We start from the raw sequence: 15,939 nt of genomic DNA, 5'->3' as shown, positions 1-15,939 counted from the left end.
TCAACAGGATGTCTGCCCCCATATTCCCAGAATGTACATTGCACCCACTGACAAACTTTCCTTCTACCCAGAGAAGAGTTAGTTGCGCCTGCCTGAACAGGGGGCACAGACATAATCCTCCCTGGTGCTCAATATATGAGACCACCATCGTGTTGTCTGTAAACACATGTTGACCTCTCAATTGAGAAAAAGGAATTTCAGTACTAGAAATATGGCCCACATTTCTAGGCAATTTATATGCCGCTCCAGATGAGGGCCGCACCAGAGACCGTGAGCTGGACAGCTGTCTAAGACTGTGCTCCAGCCCATGAGGGAGGTGTCTGTCATTACCGTCTTGCACTAAGGAGACACCCCTAGAGTGTGACCCAAGGCTAGAAACCGGGCACACTCAAATTATCAGCGCATGTAGGCATTGCCGTGTGACACTGATTATTCTCAGAGGTTTCGTCCTTGGACGAAACCCCCAACTTCTCAGCCACCACTGAATGGTCTCTTGTGCAATAGGCCCATAAGCGCCAATAGTCTCCCAAGATCCAGCTTTATCTTGCTCAGTGTTGATAGGATTGACTCTATGCATGTTGGGGATAGAAACGCCCTCATTGTAGTAGAATCCCTATAACCCCTAGAAAAGTTGTCCACTGCACTGGGGAAAGCATACTTTTCTGAGGTTCAACCTGAGCCTCAAGCTCTTCATGTGGGCAAGAACAACATCTCGATGTTGAACCATCAGTTCCCTGGATCGTGCTAGAATTAACCAGTCATCCAGGTAGTTTAGTACACGGATGCCCTGGAGTCACAATGGAGCCAGAGTGACATCCATGCACTATGTGAAGGTGCGAGGGGATAAAGCTAGCTATATTTCTATGCGGAAATATGCACCTTTTAGATCTATCGTCACAAACCAGTCCTCAAACTGAATCTGTGGAACAATAAGTTTGGGCATCAGCATCTTGAACCTGTATGTCTGAAGAGTACAGTTCAGATGACGCAGATCTAAAATTGGCCGCATACTATTTTTTGCGGACCAGGAAATAACGGCTGTAAAAACCTCCCTCCCTCAGGGAACGGGGTACATGTTCTATGGCCCCTTTGTCCAAGAGGGATCTTACTTCCTGCGCTAACGTCTGGTCTGTGCTGACTACTGTGGTGAGCACACCTCTGAACCGGGGGGTCGAGCCATAAACTGGACCCTGTAACCCTTTTCTACGGTAGACAGAACCCATGGAGACACATTTGGCAGTAGTTTCCACGCTGCCAGATGGTCTTTTAGTGACGTTAACTCTTCCACATTCTATTGGAGGGGAAGCATCAGATTTTCGTTGCCCTGTGACAGCTCGCTGACCAGAGAACACTGAAAACTTGGGACCGCCTTGGCTAGGGGAGGCCCTACAGTAGCACAGGGGGCTAACTGCCCTAACAACCTCCATGTCCCCTGATACGTCCCTCAGGACCGCTCTTCTTTGCCTGCTTGGCTTTATGACCATTCTCAGATCAGGCCTAGTAGCAGGCCACGACTGTGGCCGCCCGGCTCCCCTGGCTGTCTGCAGGGGTTGGCGGGCTGCAATACTCGCCTTCTGGGTCTCCCTCGCACTAGTGCTGGCCCGGGTTCCACTCGTGGACGCCTGGGTGAACTCCAGACAACAGGGAAGGAACTGGCTGAATGCCGCCATATGTCGAGCTCACTCAGCAGGTCTGCTTGGTAGGCCTGCAACACTGTCATTGTCTGCAGTGACCCACAAGCAAGAATACTACCACATAGGCCTTGCCCACCAATGCCACAGTGGCCTTACACAGTGGCTTGGATGGTAAAGCCGGCCCCCCAATTACCTGCCGTCGATGGAGAGAGGTAGCTCGCAAGTGCCTCCTCCACCTTCAGCATAGCTAAATAGCCATGCCTTTCATTCCCCAAAATGGACAAATAATCCAGCATCGTGGGGTTATAAATATGGCTTATGCATGGTTTTCCCCCGGAAGCCTGATATTTTGTCATGCACTTCTGGAAGAAAGGGGAGTTTCTGCAGTGTGAGGGATTTACTTTCACTGGGGAGAAAAAGGCACATCCAGACTTAGTAATCATTTCAAGCAGCTCTTTATATGCTGCTCTCAGTTTTTAGCACATCCTCCTGGCTCCTCGGAGTCAGAGGAATTATTACTATTATTTTTGTGTCCCCCCCATTTGGCTTTCCATAGCGGAAGGAGGAGTCGCGACACGAGCTCCAAAATCCAGCGGAGAGCCGAACCTGGAAGACAGAGCAAGAGATAGAGCAGCGCTCATCTCTGGCTCCTCTTCCGGATACATAAGAGATCCCCCGAACCTGGGACGGCTAGCTGCCTCAGCTGGCCCAGATCCACGAGGCTCTGAAATCCAACTCGCTTCAGCTTCCGAGAACAGGGCGAGTCACGAACCGAGCTGCTTAATGTAGGCATTACCATGCGCAGCCTCTTGAGCCTGCCATCGCATGCTACATCTCTAGACACTTCACCCAGAAAGTGTGTACTATTCCCCGTGATGAAACTGGAGCAAGCCGTAACACACTTCCTGAATTTTCTCACTCATATTTTTCTCTCTCACTCATTCCTTTTTTTTCTTCTCTCTCTTTTTTTTTTAAAGGGATTGTAAAGTTCTGAGATTTTGAGAAAATATAGCGAGGAAATGAGATGTCTTTTTGTTTCTTTACACAAACAACTGACATGCAGTCTTTCGCTGAAGATAATGAAGGCTGATGGTGTGGTTCACAGGTGCCATATTTATATCACGCAACGCGCTTAATTGCCACGTCACCTGATCATGGCAGGCCTATAAATAGGCATGATTTTACACAAGCTTCAGATGCCGGTTGCGCACGAGAGGCACTCCCATAATGTTATGCCAAACGCAATGTCGAAGTTCACTTTGAAAGGGAACAGCTTTCAGTGGTAAATCTCACCTTCGTATAGCTCTGTGGTTGTTCATTTGCTTTTGCAGAGCTTAACTGGACTTTATTTCAAACACATTTCCTTGAACCAGAGTATTGACCTAAACTTTACACATCTATTTAGTAGTAACATCTGGAAATGTATTCTAATGTATTCTTTCCAGTAACATCTGGAAATGTATTCTATTCTGGTGATCTTAAACACCTACTTCAGACTACCTACTTCAGAAAAAAATCTTTCAGTAGATTTCCAAAATGGCACAAATTACATACATTTCCTAAATGTCCCCATTTGCATTTATTAACATAGTGTATAATGGTGGGTAAAAGTAATACTTAAGTTTGTTTTTTGATCAGTAGATCAACAGCTGATTTGTTAAATATTCTGAAAATAGTTTTACACAATAAACAATGAAGCACACTTAGTTATACACACAGTTACAAAAACACATAGTACAGTGCTCTCCACTAATATTGCCACCATTGGTAAATATGAGCAAAGAAGGCTGTGAAAAATTGTCAATAATAATGCTAAGATAACAGCTCTGAGTCTTCTCCTATAATGCCTGATGAGGTTGGAGAATACATGGCAAGGGATCTGAGACCATTCCTCCATATAGAATCTCTCCAGATCCTTCCTTCAGTTCACCCCACAGGTTTTCTATGGGTTTCAAGTCAGGAGACTGGGATGGCCATGGCAGGACCTTGATTTTGTGCTCAGTAAACCATTTTTGTGTTGATTTTGATGTATGTTTTGGATCATTGTCCTGCTGGATGATCCAACCATGGCCCATTTTAAGCTTTCTGGCAGATGCAGTCAGGTTTTCATCTCTGTTGATATTTGATAGAGTACATGATGCCATTTATCCTAACAAAATGTCCAGGTCCTCTGGCAGAAAAACAGCAACAAAATATTAAAGAGGCACCACCATATTTAACCGTGGACATGAGGTACTTTTCCATATGGCTACCTCTCTGTGTGCCAAAACCATCTCTGGTGTTTATTGCCAAAAAGCTCTATTTTGGTTTCATGTGATCATAGAATCCGATCCCATTTGAAGTTCCAGTAGTGTCTGGCAAACTGCAGATGCCTGAGTTTGTTTTTGGATGAGAGTAGAGGCTTTTTTCTTGAAACCCTTCCAAACAACTTGTGGTGATGTAGGTGACTTCGGATTGTAGTTTTGGAGACTTTATGACCCCAAGATGCAACTAACTTCTTCAATTCTCTAGCTGTGATACTTGGAGATTTTTTGTCCACTTGAACCATCCTCTACACAGTGCATTGAGACAATATAGGTACACGTCCAAATCCAGGTTGATTCATAACATTTCCAGTTGACTGGAACTTCCTAATGGTGGAAAAGGGCATTTTCAATGCTTGTGCTGTTTTCTTATAGCCACTTCCCATTTTGTGAAGCTCAACAACCTTTTGCCGCACATCACAGCTATATTCCTTGGTCTTACCCATTGTTATGGATGACATAATATTCAAATTATGAATATGTTACCTCATATTTATACCTAGGTGAAACAGGAAGTAATGGCTGAACAATTTCCTGTTCCTAGTCACCCAGTTGTACTAAAAAAAAAAATTATATCATTGGGAATATACTTCAAATATATTTTTCTCACATGAATTCATAGGTGTGCCAATAATTGTTACACACCTATATTTAGTGTTTTTTTTTTTTTTGATAAACCTGTGTTGTGTTTGCAATTGTTTGATATCCATGAGCACAGAGTATTTTTGTGAATATTTTTGTACTAAATGTCAAAAAGTTCAACAACAAAGCCATTTTATCACGCCTTCTTTGCTCATATTTACCAAGGGTGCCAATATTAGTGCAGGGCCCTGTATATTATTTTGTATTTGATAAATCATTTTTCAGTAGAGCTTTCACTTTTTGCTGTTTTTTTCAAATGTTTTTTTTCTTCAATATGAGACAGACAGAAACCCACCAGTATGTCAATAGAGCAAATCTGTGCTGAAAGACTTTAACAAATATGTTTTGAATGGTGGTGCTAACCACAAGACCTGAGAATGAGGCTGGAAGTAAAATGTTAGTTTAATTGTCTGTCAATAAAACTAAAGTCAAAGTGGGCAAATCATTGTGCAATGGTGTTTCCAAATGTTCGTGTTCTTTATTTCCCCAAGAGCTACTACATTTTGGTGTATTGTATTGCATGATGCTTTAAGGTGCCTCATACACTTTCACACACTGTTTCTTTATTGCACTGGGTCCAATTCTGTTGTCTATACTGCAGTTCAGACGATAGCATTATTGCTCATCTTTCCTTTTTTATTTTTATATCTCTGACTGATAACTGCATGAGATGAACTTGTCCCAAATAGCCAATAAAAGTCTGCACTTCTGAACAGTATGGTGCGCGTCGTCTGATGAAAGTGAAGATCAGACAGGTGAAGTGTAATGGAAGGCGCATTGGCGGAGGCCCGTTTTATGATGTTGGGTTTTATTGTGCTCCATCAGTACATGGCATGTTTGATTGCTGCAGGTATTTCTCCAAGGCTGTTTACTGGATTCTTTTCATCTCCAGGTATCCAGCAGTAGAAGACTGCACTGTTGTGCTTTCATCTGCAGATTATTTTCAAATAGAAAAAGGTCTGCGAGTCAGGGCTCTTGTCTCGCCTCATTACTTTGGCATGTAACCAGCTTGAGATGGGGCACTAATTTATCTTGTGCCTCTGTTATAGATAATAAAATAATGAGATTTCTTGGCTTGACAAGGTGCATATGTGTGTGTGTGTGTGTGTGTGTGTGTCCAGCTTGCAGTGATGCCGATCTGAGGAGTTTGGCCTCTAGACTAAAGGACTGGTTTGGCGTGTTGCACATGGATGCCAATCGAGATCTGAAGATTTCTGCCAGTGACAACGGTCAAGGACGTAAGCACATGACCTTGTGTACTGTATATTTGTGTTGTGTTTGTGTGTTCATCTTTTGTAGTATTTTTTATGTTTAGACACCATTTATAGACACTGTAGAGTAGGATTATTAATAATTGTAGTTTTAGAGAACAGTATAGTGTGTTGAAAGGTTGTTCAGTTGTTCAAAAATTTCTCTTCTCCGTCCTATAGGTTTTGACACCAGCATCCTCCCCATCTGTAAGGACTCTCTTGGTTGGATGTTCAACAAGTTGGACATGAATTACGACCTCTTGCTCGACCAGTCAGAGCTTAGCGCCATTTATCTGGACAAGTACGAGCTGTGTATGCGCCCTCTTTTCAACTCCTGTGACTCCTTTAAGGACGGGAAGCTTTCCAACAACGAGTGGTGCTACTGCTTCCAGAAACCAGATGGTGAGAGTGAGAGAGACAGAGAGAGGGAAACTGATAGAGATAGAAAAAGCGGGGTGATAATTTTACTTCAAGTGGACTATATTTATAACGCTAACTAAATGTATTGGCATGGATTTACTAATGTGTGTGTGTGTGTGTGTGTGTTTGTGTGTTACTCTCTCATTTCCCCAGGTCTGCCCTGTCAGAATGAAATAAATAGGATTCACACTCAAAGCCGACGGAAGTCTCTCATAGGTGGGTCAATCATTAAGCCTGAGATTTATTTCATCCAAAATAATGAACAGGTTTTAATTTCTATACTCCACAAAAAGCAACCAACTGTGGGCATCTGTGTGTGTGTGTGTGTGTATATGTGCGTGTGGGCGCTTGCGTATGTGTGTTCATGCGTGCCTTGCTGCAGAAGCTTTGCAGAAGTGGGGCTATAATTGATTTGAATCGTAATGGCTTTCGGTGTGATTTATGTGCGTCCACACTTGATATTTTCCACTGCGATCAATAACATGCACTCTAGCTGACACCCTCAGCCTGAGCCCCCACCCCTGGTCCCATTCGGCCCAGCGGGCATCAATAATCCCGCACAATCATAACTGCTTCATAACTCATGCCATAACACATGCTGAAAAACAACCGCCTGAGTGTGCATTAATATGGGTGAGTGTGTGGGAGTCACATTTTAGACAGTGAAATCCAATCAGCGTTAGTGATATCTACCGCCTAAGGCCCAGAATCTGCTGCAGCCATCCTGCTCGGGCTCATGCGCAATGCAGGCTGTCTTTATGGTCTCTATTGATGAAGCAGCAGGAGGTATAAATAAATGATGATGCTTTTAGAGCAGATATAATACTGTAAAATGCCAGATTGAATTCATGTCATGATGGTGTTTTTGTAGATTGTTTAACGCATTAATCAATAATACATGTGTGGTGGCCTGGGAAAACCCTTCAGATTTGTGAAGTGGATTCTACTACTGTATATATAGTTCTGAAAACTACAGCTTTTCCTGAATTGAAATAGGTTTGTTGTTTTTTATAAAGTAAGTTTATATAAGTTTTATAATAACAAATTTTATCTTCCAAAATTGAAAAGCACACACATCCTGTAAGGGTACCTCTTTGGACAAAGCCTTCGAGGAAGCAACCCCCCTGGTGGAATGAGTCTTATGCCCAGGTAGTTTAGTACACGGATGCCCTGGAGTCGCAAGGGAGCCAGAGCAGCATCCATGCACTTTGTGAAGGTGCAAGGGGATAAAACTAACCCGAAGGGAAGAACCCGATATTGGTACATGTTGCCTCCAAATGCGAACCTCAGGAACTTCCTGTGACTGGGTGATATTTCTATGTATAACTATACATCTTTTAGATCTGTCCTCACAAACCAGTCCTCGACCTGAATCTGTGGAATGATAAGTTTGCGCGTCAGCATCTTGAACTTGTATGTCCACAGAGTTTGTTTCAGGTGACACAGATCTGAAATTGGCCACATACTCCCATCCTTTTTCGTGGAGCAGGAAATAACAGCTGTAAAAACCTCCCTCCCTCAGGGAACAGGGGACATGTTCAATGGCCCCTTTGTCCAAGAGGGATCTTACTTCCTGCGCTAATGTCAGGCTCTGCTCTGTGCTGACTACTGTGGTGAACACACTTCTGAACCAGGTGTGTTGAGCTCTGAACAGGACCCGGTAACCCTTTTCTACAGTAGACAGAACCCATGGAGACACATTTGGCAGTAGTTTCCATGCTGTCATATGGTCTGTTAGTGACGTTAACTCTTCCACATTCTGCTGGAGGGAAAGCATCAGCTTTTGGTTGCCCTGTGACACCTTGCTGGCCAGAGAAAACTGAAAACATGGGACAGCCTTCGCTAGATGAGGCCCTACAGTAGTACTGGGGGCTAACTGCCCTAACAACCTCACGTCCCCTGATATGGCCCTTCAGGACCGCTCCTCTTTTGTCTGCTTGGCCTTTATGATCATTCTCAGATCAGGCCTATTAGCGACTGTGGCCGCCCAGTCCCCCTGGCTCACCACAGGGGGAGGTGGGCTGCCACACTCACCTTTTGTGCCTCCCTCACACTAACGCTGGCCCGGGCATACACAAGTGAACTCAACACTATGGGGAAGGAACTGGCTGGACACCGCCATTTGCTGTTTTGCCTCGTGAAAGCTGTTGGCGATGGCATTAACCACGCCGCCAAACAGGCCAGAAGGTTCAACAGGGGCATCCAGCAGGGAGACTTTATCTTTGTCCCCCATCATTGAGAGGTTGAGCCATAGGTGCCCCTCCACCACAACCAAGCTACCCACTGAACGATCGATATGACGGGCCATTTGCTTGGTCGCCCGGAGAGACAAATCCACGGCGTGGTGAAGCTCTGCCACTGCCTCAAGCCCACTTCCCTCCACGATGTTGACTTCACTCAACAGGTCTGCTTGGTAGGTCTGCAACACAGCCACTGCATACAGTGACCCACAAGCGAGACCCTCTGCCGCATAGGACTTGCCCACCAATGCCAAGGTGGCCTTACGTGGCTTGGAAGGCAAAGCTGGCACCCCTAAATTACCTGCCGTCGATGGAGAGAGATAGCTCGCAAGCACCTCCTCCACCTTCTGCATAGCTAAATAACTGTGCCGTTCATTCCCCATTATGGCCGAAGAATCGATGCTGCAGGGTTATAAATATGGCTACTGTATGGTTATCCACAGATGCATGATATTACATCATGCACTTCTGGAAAAAAGGGGAGTTTGCAATGTGAGGGAGATTTATTTTCACTGGGGAGTAAGTGCTCGTCCAGCCTGCTCCGTTTGGCTCCTCAGAGTCAGAGAGGGTGTTGTGGCTTTCCATAGCGGAAAGAAGAGTCACGATGCGAACTCCAAAACCCGGCAGAGGGCCGGACCTGGAAGACAGAGCTAGAACAGCGCTCGTCTCTGGCTCCTCTTCCAGATCCATAGGAGATCCCCAGGACCTGAGCCGTCTGGCTGCCGTGAGGCTCTGAAACCCAACTCCCTTTAGCCAAGAAGAGAGAGAACCACGAGCGGAGGTGCCTGATTGTAAGGTGTTCACAATATGCACAGTCAGACCCCTCAAGGGCTGCCCTGGCATGCTCCACACCTAGACACTTCACACAGAAAGTGCCCCCCCCCACACACACTCATACTTTTCTCTTTTTTTAAAGGGACAGAACAGTAAGAGCATTTTCTTTCTTTTTTTAAAAAAGATAAAGAGAAAATGAAGAGTGTTTTTTCGAGTGTTACACAAATAACCGACATGTAGTCTCACTGAAGATAAAAAGGCTGACGGCGCGGTTTTATATCATGCGACATGCTTAATTGCCACGTCACCTGATCACAGCAGGCCTATAAATAGGTATGATGTTATACAAGCTTCAGATACTGGTCAAGTGCGAGGGGGCTTCCCACAGTGTGAAGTTCACGCAATGTTGAGTTCCCTTTGAAAGGGAACAAGCATTCAAATCCTAAATTCTCAGCTTTTTCTCTTTTCCCCTTTTCTCATTCCTTTCTCAGTAAAATGGGAAAATATAAAAAATAAATAATAAAAAAGGCATCTTTTTTAAAACTCCTTACATCCACACATGCAAAGGTCACTAGATATAAGGACTGAACTTGGGAGTCATGTGGAAGATATCCAAAAGATATCAGAAATCTGTCACAGCTGAAATGTTTGATAATGGAATGACATACCCCAATACTTGTCTGTCAAATTAGTGTAGAGAAATGCTCAGCCATCTGCAGGTTGTGGTAAGACCACAACTTGAGAAGGTAAGGATAAATGGATGACAACCTCCTAGAAATGTCAGTGTCCACGTTAATAAATAAGGTGATTTTTTTGAGTTTTCCTAAAAATACGATACATTAAACAAAATTATATTGTAGGCTTAACCAATTTACCTCATTTATCAACCTTGTCACTGCCGTTTCTAGAAGGTTGTCATCCACTTGTATTTTTTCCAGGTAAAAAGAGATGTAAATAAAATAGAAATGCTACTTTATTTGTCAGTTCATAGGCAAGAGAATAAATGAGTCAATTCATAAATTAATTTTCTGTTTATTTTCTTTTTCTGTTTGTTTTTTTGTTCATTTCAAATTGTATATGGATTAGACGGATAATATACACATTCATTCAAACTGTGCTGCTGATTACACACTGAACTGACTAGGCTTATGTCTTAGTGTCACCTAGAAAATCACACTTAGCGTGAAGTGGTTTTGGTATCTTTAGACAGACTGGCTGCATTTCTTAAACTGGCCCTTACAAAAAATGATTTTTGGTTAAATATATTTCTGGTTTCTTAACACTTACACCAGTACACTCTATGACCATAACACTAACAGTATGTGCTTTTTGAACTTCCCATTCCAGATTTATTACTCTTTTTCTGTTATAATAATCTCCACTCTTCTCCGAAGGCTAGATTTTGTACACTAGATTTTGTAGCATGGCTTTAGGGATTTGTGCTCATTCACCCCAAGAGCAATTTGGGGAAGGCCAGGTTAGGTATATATTGTGTGTGTTATAGGAAGAAAATCTAGTTTTGACTAAAATCCGATTTTCCCCATTATTAATGTATTGTGTCTTGTCTTGTCTTGTCTTCTGTTACCTTACCTTACTTTACCTTTCCCCTTCCCCTTATAGGAGCATTTGTCCCACGCTGTACAGAGGACGGCTACTTTAAGGCCACACAGTGTCATGGCAGCACAGGCCAGTGTTGGTGTGTTGATAAATATGGGAATGAGATTGCAGGCTCCAGGAAACAAGGCAACCCAATCTGCGGTAGGTTCCCACCCAATCCCATAATTACATGAGTGAGGACAGGTTTATTGCTTCACTGGGGTACATAAGGCAATACATATACAGTACCCCATCATAGCATGTTTGCCGTAGCCGCTGCCCTTTTAGACGTCCAAGATCAATACTGAATGAAGGATATCAGACATGTGCCTGTGAGTGTGTCTAATTTTAGTGTGCTTGCTTTATGGGACATCAGAGGACCCATAATTCAGGATGGTGCTGTTTTCCTGTCCCATCACAAGTAAAAGAGTAAAATAGATAAATAATGGCACTCTTCCTTCTTGCTCTACCAGCTATCCATTCATCTTCCAATTTCATATCGCATCTCATATCTATCTAACAGCTGCTAACCTATTTCATCTGACTATGTGTGTGTGTGTGTGTTTGTGTGTGTGTGTGTGTGTGTGTGTGTGTGTGTGTGTGTGTGTGTGTATAGAGGAGGATCAGGAGACCTCAGGGGATTTTGGCAGTGGAGGGGCCGTCATTCTTCTCGATGACCAGGAGGAGGAGGAGGAGCCTCCACAGAATAGGCGGCGCAGACAGAAGGAGAAGAGGGGCAGGCTCCGCCCCCATGGGGCCATAGAGGATGATGAAGATGAAGAAGATGACAAAGAAGACGAGATTGGCTACATCTGGTAGCTCTACCCCCATCTCCCGTTGGCCAACCAGGGACCCCGGTTGTAATGCACAGTTCTGAAGCCATTCCAACCCCATGATCTAGATCAGAATCTCCCTAAAAAACGTCAATAACTAACCTGCATCACCTGTATTCTTTTTTCCCCCTTTTTTATTTCCTTTTTTCCTTCTTTTTCCTTTTTTTCTGTATCCTATTTTCTGCCTGTTCTCAACAATATAAATCAGTAAAAACTCTCATAGCTGCATTAACACGATCTGTATCTGGAAATGCATCCACATGCTCCAAAAGTTTTGGGTTTTTTTCATTATCAAAATCTGTACTTTTCTTTGTATTGTTTTTCTTTTTTATCTTTTTTTTCCATCCATAGAGCTCCAGTAGCCATTTGAGAGCTGCGGCTGTAAATATTTCTTTTTCTCTTCAGACAGATGAGGCGCTATGTCTCCCTCCATCCCAGAGTCTCTCACTTGAGCCTTCTAGAAGACTCCTAGAAGTTCTCAAAGGTTCTTCAGGTGGTGTGGAATGTCATTAAATGAAGTATAAATATGATATGATAAGTGTGAGAGAATTATTAAAGGTTCTGGTGTGTTTTAGGAGGCTCTAGTGAGACTCTTGACGGGCCTATGCATGTTCCCCACTGTGGAGGCGGGAAGAAGGTGATGTTCTTTTCTCCGCTGGTGGCTAATACAAAGCCAATGAGCATTTTATTTTGTGATACTGCTGTTGTTTGCTGACGCTCTGCTTCATTCTGTTGCTGGATGGTTGCCACAGTGCTACCACAAGTATCTATTAACAAAAGTTTCTATTCCGCCGGACAGTGTGGTACGGTGATCTCATGGTATTGTAACTAGCCACAAGTACTAGTGCTGAATTTGGGTACCTTTCTTGCCAAGGCATCAAGAACACCAAACTGGGAGCTAGAATCCTGGTGCAAACCTTCGACTGTTGAAATGTAATTGTCACTACATTGTCACGTGAGTCACCCATAATTTTTTAAAAATTAAGAATGTTACCGGAGTGTTTTATGTCTCTTCACATAGTTCTAAATACAGAGTTAATGGAAAACCAGACCATGAAGCTCCTACTTTGTTGCTATTATCATTAGTGTTGGATGTTAGCACTAGCATTGCGTGGGAAATGGCATCAGTACACCACAATATCTGTAGAACTCTTGTTTTCCCAAGTACTTTTAAAGGAAATGGATACAGGTACTCAATCAGGATGCAGATAGTTCTGAATTCAGGTTAGTAACCATACCATTCCATATTACACTGTCCAGTGGAAAAAACGGAAAAGTGTGTGTCTGTGTCTGTGTGTGTCCAAACCAATTAGTAGCCAAAACTTACATCACTCCAATTATGACATGAGTAAAATTGTTTGATTAAAGCGATCATTATTTTTCAATCATTCTTGCTCTTATATTTTTTTTTCTTAAAATTCCTTGCCTCAGAGAAAGTTTGGGAACATTCCTCAGCAATGTATGCATGCTGGTGTGTGATACGTCACCAAGATTTTCAGTCTGCCCTTCAGACAATTCCATTAAATGCTCTCTCATTCTGAAATAGTAATAATGGCTGGGGACAAAAGAACTCTTCATGGCCCCTTCAGTGTCAAGCCAGGCACTTTTTTCCACTTTCTTTCCCAGGCAACATTTTATTTTGACAGTCTCTTAAGAAAAATGGATTTTGTACATGCAGGTTTTTTCCCCTGCTATGCTCGGCCATCAGCAGGGTGTCTAAAGGACAAAAAAAAAAAAAAAACTGCATGGTTTTGAATAGAAACTATTAGGACTAGGTCTTTGCTCCCCTCCATCATACAGAGATAAATCATACTCAGGGTAGATCCATGTATAAATGTCCGGCATGAGGCCAGGTGAGAAAGTTGGTGATTAAATATTTCTGACGGTTTTGAGGGGATGTTTTAAGACTCTAAGAGTGCCGGGTTTAATAAATCAGATTAAATTTGTCACATAGGCTTAATCATAATGACGTGTCCCTCTGTGGAGTCTGATAAGTGAGGAGATGGATTATAGCACATTTCATTACTGATAGCAGAAGTGATTACGTCACAGCATATAAAAGTTTGTCTTTGTCTCTCAGAGCCACACTTACATGTATCCCTGAAATATTTATCAGCATGCGTGAGGGACAGAGGAACAAACGATGATGATGATGATGATGATGATTATCTATATGGGAATATAGTATAATACTCTCCGTTATCTATCTTTGACCTGAAAATACACTTTAGCCATTCCACCTGTAAATCAGGTCGCCAGTGTCCAACCAGTGTCCATCCTGCTTCAGCATGAAGCTCCGCCCTCTCCATTCTACCATGATTTGGTTTCCTCCTGCAACAATGAATCGCCTTGTTAATTCAGTAGTCATCCCTACAACACACACAAACACACACACACACACACACACACACACACACACACACAGAGAAAACAATACTGCTAATGCTACTGCAGATACCACTAATGCACCAATTACAGTAAATGGCCATATTTGCAAGAGTCTTCTTTGTTAATTCTCTATATTTTTTACTTTGTAAAGATGACAGATAAAGACAACAGATTTAAAAAATAATAATAATAATAAAAGAGTACTAAAATGATGATGTAATATAATATAGTAGTGTTGCTTTGTCCATTTGCATTGCAGATATTGGGTGTATAAGTCCCCTGTAGTCTTAACTGTAATGTAGACCCTTTCCTCTCCTCTCTCCCTCTTCCTCTCTCTCTCTTTCTCTCTTTCAGAGTGTGTACTAGTGTTCTCAGTTTTATGCCTGTCTTCTTTATCCCTTCTTTCCTCTCCCTGATCCTGAGTCCTGCTGGAATGTTGATGTTCTGGGCTGAATCCCTTTCTGTTTGTTCAGGTTTTTTTTTTTTTTTTTCTGGATTTGATTTTTCAAAAAAAAAAAAATTAAATTAAAATTTCATCTGTAAAACTGTTTCATGAAAAAACGTTTGTCTGAATAAATCTGGAGTCTGTCCTTGTCCACTTTCTCTCCGGCTCTTTCCTTTCTTTATTTGTTTTCTCTCAAAATGAATTAGTCTAGCAGTGATTTTCAATAATGGCTTTTCATGCATAGTCAATAGCGTGTTAAGGTTTGATTTGCTTGGTAAGAGTTTTTAACTGCAGAGCAGCTTAGAGCAAATTATTTTTGAGTAATTACTGTCAGATTTACCATACAGGGAGCTGAATGAGCAGTTTAGGGATGTAATATTAATAGGAATTGGGGCACTCCATGGGTTTGTTTTGAATGCTCTGGAGTTTGCTTCAAGGAAAGTCGATTTGGAGCTTTGTAAAGGTGACGTGCCAAGGCATGTCATCAGTCAAAACCACTCATCCTTAATAATATCTGTTATGCTAGGCTATCGATCTTTTGATGTGTTTTTTACGTGTGTCACTTATTCATGCCTTTTTTCTTTGGTACCAGACAGGCAAAACGGTGTACTTTCCTAGAGTTTCTCCAAACCGACAGATCATGCAAAGCTAATGGTCTCAACTAGACAGATGCCACTTGTGCTTTTTTCTATGTTTTATTATCTTCATACCTCCATAGATTTCAGAAGCCTGACAATATCCAATCACTTTAGACTTTGTTAGGAAAACTTGTACACTCATGCAGTTATCTAATCAGCCAATCATGTGGCAGCAACACAATTCAAAAAATCATGTCGATACATGTCAAGAGCTTCAGCCAGCGTTCACGTCAAACGTCAGAATGGGAAAAAGTGTGATCTCTGTGACATTAACCATGGCATGGATGTTGATACCAGATGGGCTGGTTTGAGTATTTCAAAAACTGCTGATCTCCTGGGATTTTCACATGCAACAGTCTCTAGAGTTTACACAGAATGGTGGGAAAAAACACTGAATGAGTGACAGTTCTGTGGGTGGAAAAGCCTTGTTGATAAGAAAGGTTTGAGGAAAATGGCCAGGTTGGTTCGAGCTGCCAGGAAGGAATGTAGTAACTCATATAGTATAATCACTCTTTACAATCATTGTGAGCAGAAAAGAATCTCAGGTTTACCAAAATAGGACAGTTGAAGATTTGGAAAAAAATAAAAAAATAAAAAAATCATGTTCTTTTCCAGTATTCAACTGTCTAGTTTCAGGGAGTCTGTGCCCATGAAAGTCTCAGATTTTTGTTCTTGGCTGACAGGCGTGGAACCTGATGTGGTCTTCTGCTGTTGTAGTCCATCCACCTCAACCTTTGATGTGTTGTGCATGCTGAGATGCTTTTCTGCTCATCATG

The 15,939-nt window shown here is 42.5% G+C and overlaps 1 protein-coding gene across 1 annotated transcript in view; it reads left to right on the top strand.

The window, feature by feature from the left end:
• The window catches only part of spock1 (SPARC (osteonectin), cwcv and kazal like domains proteoglycan 1), a 270,805-nt gene extending 255,258 nt beyond the window's left edge, over positions 1-15,547 (top strand). The window contains exons 8-12 of the mRNA XM_053641888.1: positions 5,701-5,817; positions 6,010-6,231; positions 6,403-6,465; positions 10,884-11,021; positions 11,476-15,547. Of these exons, the coding sequence (XP_053497863.1) occupies positions 5,701-5,817; positions 6,010-6,231; positions 6,403-6,465; positions 10,884-11,021; positions 11,476-11,678 (743 nt within the window). The 3' untranslated portion in view covers positions 11,679-15,547. The remainder of the gene's footprint in view (positions 1-5,700; positions 5,818-6,009; positions 6,232-6,402; positions 6,466-10,883; positions 11,022-11,475) is intronic.
• The last annotated feature ends 392 nt before the right edge of the window (positions 15,548-15,939 follow it).

Source organism: Ictalurus furcatus, chromosome 14 (genome assembly GCF_023375685.1).
Source record: "Ictalurus furcatus strain D&B chromosome 14, Billie_1.0, whole genome shotgun sequence".
NCBI classification, from domain to species: domain Eukaryota; kingdom Metazoa; phylum Chordata; class Actinopteri; order Siluriformes; family Ictaluridae; genus Ictalurus; species Ictalurus furcatus.
The sequence above is the reverse complement of the archived record's forward strand: the minus strand, read 5'-3'. Positions and strand labels throughout refer to the sequence as shown.